Consider the following 9,515-nt stretch of genomic DNA (forward strand, 5'->3'; position numbering starts at 1 on the left):
GAAATGCTTAAAGTTCATATCTCTTTACCCTCATTAGACATTACACAATGTAGGCATGAATCAAAACATCAAAGAGTAGTGTGTAAATATGTGATTTCTATAGATCTATTAAAGTCTCTGTTAAATTTAAATTCTAATTATGCACAATCAAAAATTGCATAGCATATCTATAAAAGTAAATTTTTATAAGTGATTATATGAAGGTTTAAAAGATGGACACCAGTTAGAATAACTCTAGAACTAACAACTCTTAGGAACATTGCCTCATTCCACTCAACCCATTCAGTTTAGAATCAGCACCACTACAGACTCAAGGATCAATAGAGACAGTGTCTACTTCTCATCTACTTTCACTGTCCTCTTCCATAGTTTCTTCATTGCCTTCTTCACTTCAGCATTTCTCAGGGAGTAGATGATGGGGTTGAGGAGTGGAGTTATCACAGTGTAGAACACAGCCACCATCTTGTCCACAGGCAGAGTGGTAGAAGGCCTCATGTAGATGAAGATGCAGGGCCCAAAGAACAAGACAACCACGGTGATGTGGGACGCACAGGTGGAGAGTGCTTTGCGCCGCCCCTCGGAACTCTGGGATCTCAGATGGAGCAAGATGACCACATAGGACGCCACAAGGACCACAAAGCTGGTGACAGACAGGGTCCCACCATTGACAACAATCAACAGACCAATGAAGAAGGTGTCTGAGCATACAAGTTGGAGCAAGGGAAGCAGGTCGCAGAAGTAGTGGTCAATCACATTGGGGCCACAGAAGGGCAAGTGGAAGATGAGAAGGATCTGGGCAAAGGAATGCACAAAGCCTCCCATCCACGCTATTCCTACAAGGACAGCACATACCTGGCGGTTCATGATTGTGGTGTAGTTGAGGGGCTTGCAGATGGCCACATAGCGGTCATAGGCCATCACAGTGAGCAGAAAAATCTCGGTGCCACCAAAGAAGTGGATGAAGAAAAGCTGTGTCATGCAGCCCCACACAGGTATGGTTTTTCTTTCAGCCAGTAGATCTGAGATGAGTTTGGGGGCCGTAGTAGAGGAGTAACAGATCTCCACAAAGGACAGATAGCTGAGGAAGAAGTACATGGGGGAGCCGAGACTTCTGCTGGTCGTGACCGTGAGCACAATGAGGAAGTTCCCCAGCACAATTGCTGTGTACAAGAGCAGAAATATCACAAAGCAAATTCTCTGCACCTTCGGATTAGAAGAAAGTCCCAGAAAAATGAATTCAGTCACATTGTCAGCACTAGCCATGAGGTTGTCCCCAAGACTCAACAATTTGGCTGGTGTGATCTGAAATGATAGAAAACAAGATTGTTTGCTAAGTGACTGAATTACATATCTTAGAAGATTATTTGCCAGATATTGAACACAGAGAGGATTTAGTTATGTGCAGAAGGAAGAGCACTGCTAGAAGGTAGAAAGTAAGTATTTATGCTACACATAAGGCTTGGTTAAAGAGGATAATACAAAAATAAAGCTGTAGGTAAAGAATAGAATCACCTTATAAAATACTATCATGACCTAGGGGTCTAACCTGGAGACAATGAATAGTCATCAAGTATATTCATCAACTACAAAGTAAAATCTCTCTGCAGAGGTTGGACTTTAGGAAGTGAATACATCCTGTCATTAGGTGATGTGGGATAAGATAGTGTTAACAGTCTCCATGAAAGATGGGAGAGGGAGAGGGAGAGGGGAAGGGAGAGGGTAGGGAGAGGAGGAGAAGGAGAGGGAGGTGGGATGGGAGCTGGGGGAAGAGGGTATGGGGGAAATAACCACTATATTCCTGAAGTTGCATCTATGAAAAAATGCATTCATTAAATGTAAACTAAAAACTAAAAAAAAAAAAAAGTGCATGACTCCAATTGCCTTTGAAAGTCTTTAACTATCTTTTACCTGAAGCTTTCTTTGCATTTCTCCTTGCTTCTTTTCTACCCTTGTTTTACAGAGCAGTGTCCCCAACCTCTCCACATCCCCTTCAGAGTCATCAGAAGAGATGTCCCCAGTACTCAGTATCTCCTCTTAGCTCTGCTTCTTCCCCTAATTCTCTCCTTCCACACTTGCTCATTTGGTAACATTGTCCCTTTCCAAAGGTCCAGCTCAACCAATGTGCAATTCTCTTTATTGGTAACTTGACTTCCTCCAATCATATTCTTCAGTGACAACAGAGCTCTAGTACCTCCACCATACCCACTCCTGCCCTGACGCATTTTTCTCCACAGTCAAGCTTTTCATCAACGCAGGCCATCAGCAAGACTGGCTGATTTGAAAACTGTTCCAGTCGCTGCTAGGCTTGATCAATGTGACTGAGGTTGTCTGTATAAACACACCATTCATACAGTAAGACTGCAGAACACCTGAGACCAAGCCAGAAGACTTCCAGTCATACCACAGAGCTTCCTTCCTCTGGTGAATGGTACAGGCTCAGTCTGGCTCCACCATGAGCCTAGGGAAAACATCGACAGAACTTGAGATTACTGAAACGGAGGGCAGAGAGCAGCCCTAAACTCTCACCTCAGCTGGAGAATTTTAGAAGAAATCATCCACAGAACAAAGCCTTGTCAGCTGTCTGGACTCCTGGGTTTCCATTTAGATTTTTTTTCAGGTAGTATTTATGTGAAATTTAGAAAGTTGCTTAACTTCTCAAAGACTCAAGGTCAAACACATCAATGCCATAATCCCACTCCCAGCCCAATCCCAGGGTAAATCCAAGTGTTAAGCATTGCCTAGGATTTCTCTCAAAGATAAAAAAAATCCATCTCTCCAATCATGGGATCACAGTACCAACTACATAGAATTATAATTATTTCACACGGCCATCTGCCTCACTGAAGTGTGAACTCCCTGAGGTGGATATCACAACTTGTTCACCACTGTAGGCACAGTGCTTCTCGAAGCGCCTGCCACGAAATAGCTTTTAGGGAATGTCAATAAAATGAATAAACAGTGGCTGTGTATCGTCCCTAGCCTTCCTAGCACAACATTTGATGCATTCTAGGTTTCCATTAAATAATGAAAGATCAAAGGCCCCCGGAGACTGAGCCCATGCATTCTCTATCCCTCAATCCCAGCACCCACCACTGCATTTGTCTCAAAGATCAGACAAATGTGGGAGCACTTTGCAAAATGCCAAGAGCTGCTTGACACCGTTCCCTTTGCTTTCAAAGTGAAATCAAACATCACATGCAGAAGATGTCCAAGGCCTCCAAACTCACCCCAGTGCTTCCATGGCTGTGCTGTTCTTACCCCCAGTGAGCTTTTCTTGTTCTGATCACAGAGACGCATGTAATCCTGAGAACAGCTCTTGGGCTGTTTTCCAATTTGCCAATTAAGAAGTGTTGAGGCCAAGAACTCCTCTCTTCCACTGGAGCATCAGGATGGAAGATCTGCTCCCCCAGAGATCTCAGCTTGGGAATGCTGATGACCACTGGGATCTTAATTTCACCTGATTCAAAGCAAAGCAAAATCAACTTGCTTCCTGAGTGTACTCTGTGAACCCTGGCAGCTAAGTCTTAAGTTCACCTGTTTAAGAGTCACCAGGGGAGAAGACATGATCAGATGAGAGAACGCTGGTCCCCAGAGACCTTCCCTCTTACTAATCAGGGAAAATACCTCATGGGAAGCAGAACCTCAAACTCTTTGTAGGAAACAACTCAAACTTGTGGGAAAATCCCAAGATTTCTTGTAGGAAACAACTTCAGAAATAATAGGAAATGTGAATACATTCACCCAACATTCACAGAGCACTTAATTTTGCATGGGGAGATTCAGAGATCAATGAGATACAGCTCCTGCTTATCCTGCACTTAATCAGGTAGTTTTAAGTGGCACCATTCAAAAAGGTGGTTCCGTAGGAAAAAGGGTCACAAGGGTCAGAAAATCGAAATAGGACTTGCCCCTGGTGTAGATGAGGTTTTCAACCAAAGGCAACATTGCCCCCAGCAGGATATTTTGCAGTGTGTGAAGACATTCCCCATTGTTCCATAGGGATAGTATGAAATGTCCTACAATACACAGACAATCCAACACAGCAAAGAATTTTGGAACCCAAAGTGTTAATTACCACTGATGAGATATCCTAGTACAGATGAAGCAACATTTGCTCTGGATTAATGATCATTGAAACTAGGCATTGAGTATGCAGAAATCCATTAGTTGGTTTCTTTGATTCATCTGAGCATGTGTTAATTTTTGTGTAAAAAAAAGCAATTTTAATAGCAGTTATGTATTTTGTAAAATTATGCTGGCAAAACTAGGTGTTTATATGTAGAAGCATGAAAATAGAACCCTACTTATCACCATTTACAAAAATCAACTCAGGATGGCTAAATTTAAGACCTGAGACTACGAAGTTCCTGGAAGAAAATTTAGGGGAAACATTTGAAGATGGTGATGTAGGTGATTTCTTGGATAAAACACACAAAGCACCAGCAACAAAAGCAACGTTGGACAAATGGGATTGTATCAAACTAAAGTTTCTGCATAGCAACATAGCAAAGAAATCAATCACTGAAGTGGAAACATCCAACATAATGGGGAGAAATATTTGCAAACTACATATCTAACAAGGGATTAACACTCAGAAATATCAGTCACTCAAAAAACTCAACAACAACAAAAATCCAACTAGCAAATGGGTAAAGGAGCTCAATAGACAGTTCTCAAAATAAGAACTACAACAAGTATAATAATGCTCAATACCACTAGCCATCAGGGAACTGCATATCAAAACCAAATGAGATATCGCTTCACTCCCTGTCAAGATGGCTATTATCCAAAAGACAGAATATAACAAATGCTGACAAGGATGTGGAGAAAGAAATATTCTACCCTGTTGGTGGGAATGTACATTAGCTACAATAGAGCACAGCATGGATATTTCTTTTTTTTTTAAGATTTATTTATTTATGTGAAAGTCAGAGCTACACAAAGAGAGAAGGAGAGAGAGGATCTCCGTCTGCTGGTTCACTCCCCAGTTGGCCACAATGGCCAGAGCTGCACCAGTCCAAAGCCAGGAGCCAGGAGCTTCCTCAAGGTCTCCTAAGTGAGAGCAGGGACCCAAGGACTTGGGCCATCTTCCACTGCTTTCCCAGGCCATAGCAGAGAGCTGGATTGGAAGTGGAGCAGCTGAAACTAGAACCAGTGCCCATAAGGGATGCCGGCACTGCAGGTGGCGACTTTACCTGCTACATCACAGTGCAAACCCCTGGATATTTCTTTTAAAATTAGAAATAGACTTGCCATATGATCCAGAAATTTAACCACTGGGTACATACCCATAAGAAATAAACATATTGTATCAAAGGAATCCTACACAACCATGCTGGCAACAGCATTGTTCACAGTGGCCAAAATACGGAATCAACCAAGGTATCTATCATCAGATGAATAGGTAAGGAAAATAAGATGTGTATACACACAAACACATGATGGAAGATTAGCTATAAAAAAGAATGAAATTCTACCTTTTGCCTCAAACTGAATGCAACTAGAGGACATCATGTTGAGTGAAATAAATAATCCAGAACCAGAAAGACAAATACCATGTTCTTTTTGTATGTGGGAGTTAAAATTTAAAAAGAAAGAAAAAATGCCTCTGTTTATCAGTATTGCTACAAATATAGTTTTGTCAAACTTGGTTTTATCTTTATCAAACCAATGGTTAAGAATGATATACTAGTATAGTGCTACAATTGCATAACAACAAACTACAGTTAAAAGAAAAAAATGATTTGTATTAATGTATCCATTAATCTACAAAAAGAGGAAGATAGAGAAAGAGGGGGAAAGATAAAAAAGGGGGGGGAACACCAAATGAGTCATATAGTCATATAGCAAGTACATATGATCTATTTATACCAAATTTATAAATGAGCTAGTATTCAATTCAATTAATGATAAAAGGTTTAAACAATAAGTAAAAGATAAGGTCATTAGGTTGAGTTTTTTAAAAAAAATAAAAAAACAAGACATGCTGTCCACAGCAAATGAACTTTAAGTATAAATAAAGAGTTATTTGGGGTCAGTTCCAAGATGGCAGAATAGGGAGGGAGCTACTGATCCAGTTCAGGAGAAAATAGTTTAATAATAAAAGTGGAGATGGCATAGTCTCAGGGAACAGTTAGGGGGAAAAAACAGCAGAGGAAACTCTTTGAGTTATTGGAGGGACACAGTGGACCTACATGGAGGGCACAGGCACCCACAGCTGCTGAGAGCCTCCGCACCAGCACTGGAAAGTGAGAGGAGATGAAACCACAGTAGCCCAAAACACTGGGTAGAAAAGTGGCAGAAAGAGCCTGAGGGAACGAGGTTTGAATCCCAGGGGAATCTGGCCCCGGGCAGCCCTGGCTACCTGGTGAGAGACATGGCAGGGAAATCTGAACTTACACTGAAGACTGCACAGATCCTTTGTGTGGTCCTTGGGGCAGGGCAGATGAATATTATACCCACTGGGGCTAATGCTCAGATAGTGATTGCCATTGAGAAGAAGAGCTCAGCTGAGTGGAATTACTTCCCTTCTGATTAAGAGAGCCAGAGCGACAGAGAGAGAGAGAGAGAGAGAGAGAGTTACCATGCCAAACCTGAGTGTGTCACGTTAGGCACGCCCTTAACCCTGAAGAACTGAACCGAGCTCTCTGGGCACACCCACCACAAGCCTCTAGAGATTCGCTGAAAGCAGACAGTCCACTTATCTACAGAGTCATAGCACAATAAGAATAGCCACCACAGCAGAAAAAAAAAAAGAAGAAACCAACAAGTATCTCTATAAATGCCAAACAACAAACGCAACAACCAAAGAAACAAGAATAAGGAAGACAACATGATGCTCCCAAAAGAACACGACACTTCAACACAAGATTATGAAGATGATGAGATAGAAGAAATGCAAGAAATGGAAATCAAAAAATTGGTAAGAATACTGTTAAGTCAACAACAGGAGTCACTGTGCACTTACTCCTCATGTAGGATCTCTGCCATTAATGTGTTGTACATTGTGATTTAATGCTATAACTAGTACTCAAACAGTATTTTACACTTTGTGTTTCTGTGTGGGTGCAAACTGTTGAAAGCTTTACTTAATATATGCTAAATTGATCTTCTGCATATAAAGAAAATTGAAAATGAATCTTCATGTGAATGGAAGGGGAGAGGGAGTGGGAGAGGGGAGGGTTGCAGGTGGGAGGGAAGTAAAGAGGGGGAAAAAGACATTGTAATCCATAAGCTGTACTTTGGAAATTTATATTCACTAAATAAAAGTTAAAAAATTGATAATACTGAAAAGTAATCAAAAACAAATGCATGAACTACTGAAATCAATGCAGCACATAAAAGAATAGATCTCTTATGAAAATGAAAACTTAAGGAGGAATCAAAATGAAATGAAGAATTCAACAGAACATGAAATTGAGATATTGAAGAGAAATCAAAATGAAATGAAGAATTCAATAGAACAAATGAAAAAGGCAGTTGAGAGCCTTAAAAACAGAATAAGTGAGGCAGAAGAGAAAATATCAGACTTAGAAGACAGAGCACATGGCCAGTGTGGCGGCTCACTAGGCTAATCCTCCACCTGCGGTGCCAGTACCCTGGGTTCTAGTACCAGTCGGGGCACTGGATTCTGTCCCAGTTGCTCCTCTTCCAGTCCAGCTCTCTGTTGTGGCTCGGGAGGGCAGCAGAGAATAGCCCAGGTCCTTGAATCCTGCACCCACATGGGAGACCAGGAGGAAGAACCTGGCTCTTGGCTTCAGATCATCACAGCGCACTGGCCCTAACAGCCATTTGGGAGGTGAACCAACGGAAGGAAGACCTTTCTGTCTGTCTCTCTATCTCACTAACTCTGATTGTCAAAAAAAAAAAAAAAAGAAGAAGAAGACAGAGCACAGAAAAGTATACAGTCAAACCAAAGAAAAGAAGAGGAAATTAGAAATCTAAAAAATATTGTTGGGAATCTACAGGATACTATTAAAAACCCAACATTCGGGTTCTAGGAGTTCCTGAAGGCACGGAGAGAGAAAAGAATTAGAAGACCTTTTTAGTGAGATACTAGTAGAAAACTCCCCAGGTTTGAAGGAAGAAAGAAACATCCAAGTACAAGAAGCACACAGAACCCCCAAAAGACATGAACAGAAAAGATCCTCGCCATGACACATCATAATCAAACTCACCACAGTGAAATATAATGAAAAGATTCTAAAATTCACAAGAGAGAAACACCAGATTACTCTCAGAGGGTCTCCAATTAGACTCACAGCAGACTTCTCATCAGAAACACTACAAGCTAGGAGGGAATGGCGAGATATTGCCCAAGTACTAAGAGAAAATAACTGCCAGCCCAGAATATTATATCCTACAAAGTTCACATTTGTGAACGAAGGTGAAATGAAGACCTTTCATAGCAAACAGAAATTGAAAGAATTGGTCACCACTCATCCAACACTGCAAAAGATGCTTAAAGATGGGTTACACACAGAAACACAAAAACACAGTCATCAATATAAAAGAAGGTAAAGGAAGAAAATCTCTCAGTAAAAGATCACAGGAAATTCAAACTATATATTAGAAATATCGGGCCGGCGCCGCGGCTCACTAGGCTAATCCTCCGCCTAGCGGCGCCGGCACACCGGGTTCTAGTCCCGGTCGGGGCGCCAGATTCTGTCCCGGTTGCCCCTCTTCCAGGCCAGCCCTCTGCTGTGGCCAGGGAGTGCAGTGGAGGATGGCCCAGGTGCTTGGGCCCTGCACCCCATGGGAGACCAGGAAAAGCACCTGGCTCCTGGCTCCTGCCATCGGATCAGCGCGGTGCGCCGGCCGCAGCGCGCCGGCCGCGGCGGCCATTGGAGGGTGAACCAACGGCAAAGGAAGACCTTTCTCTCTGTCTCTCTCTCTCACTGTCCACTCTGCCTGTCAAAAAAAAAAAAAAAAAGAAAGAAAGAAATATCATGGGAAAATGGCAGGAAAGTCACTACTTATCAATAGTCACATTGAATGTAAATTGCCTCCAACTCTCCAAATACAAGACACAGACTGGCTGAATGGATTAAAAAACAAAACAAATCTATGTGTCCAGGTATCTATCCATTTCTGTATGCCAACAAACTGGGAATTCTGTCAGAAATGGATAGATACCTGGACACATACAACCTACCTAAATAAACTATGAAGACATAGAAAACCTAAACAGACCCATAACAGAGTCAGAAATTGAATCAGCAATAAAGGCCCTCCCAAAAAAGAAAAACCCAGGACCAGATGGATTCACTGCTGAATTCTACCAGACATTTAAAGAAGAACTAACTCCAATTCTTCTCAAACTATTCAGAACAATCGAAATAGAGGCAATCCTCCCAAATTCTTTCTATAAAATTAGCATCACCTTAATTCCTAAAACTGAAAAAGATACAGCAGAGAAAGAGAATTACAAACCAATTTCCCTGATGAACATAGATGCAAAAATCCTCAATAAAATTCTGGCCACTCGGATCTGGCTGAAAAGCCCATGAGAGTAT

General features: G+C 41.7%; 1 protein-coding gene across 1 annotated transcript; it reads right to left on the reverse strand.

Moving 5' to 3' along the window:
• Window positions 1-255: 255 nt before the first annotated feature.
• On the reverse strand, window positions 256-3,443 carry LOC100356346 (olfactory receptor 4X2). The gene is made up of 2 exons (XM_002709104.2): window positions 3,228-3,443; window positions 256-1,302 (listed from the first exon to the last, which is right to left on the reverse strand). Exon 2 carries the CDS (start codon window positions 1,261-1,263, stop codon window positions 334-336), a length of 930 nt encoding a protein of 309 aa, XP_002709150.1. The 5' UTR covers window positions 1,264-1,302; window positions 3,228-3,443; the 3' UTR covers window positions 256-333.
• Window positions 3,444-9,515: the final 6,072 nt, after the last annotated feature.

This window comes from Oryctolagus cuniculus, chromosome 1 (assembly GCF_051225735.1).
Source record: "Oryctolagus cuniculus isolate XC-2025 breed Fujian yellow rabbit chromosome 1, ASM5122573v1, whole genome shotgun sequence".
Taxonomy (NCBI): Eukaryota; Metazoa; Chordata; class Mammalia; order Lagomorpha; family Leporidae; genus Oryctolagus; species Oryctolagus cuniculus.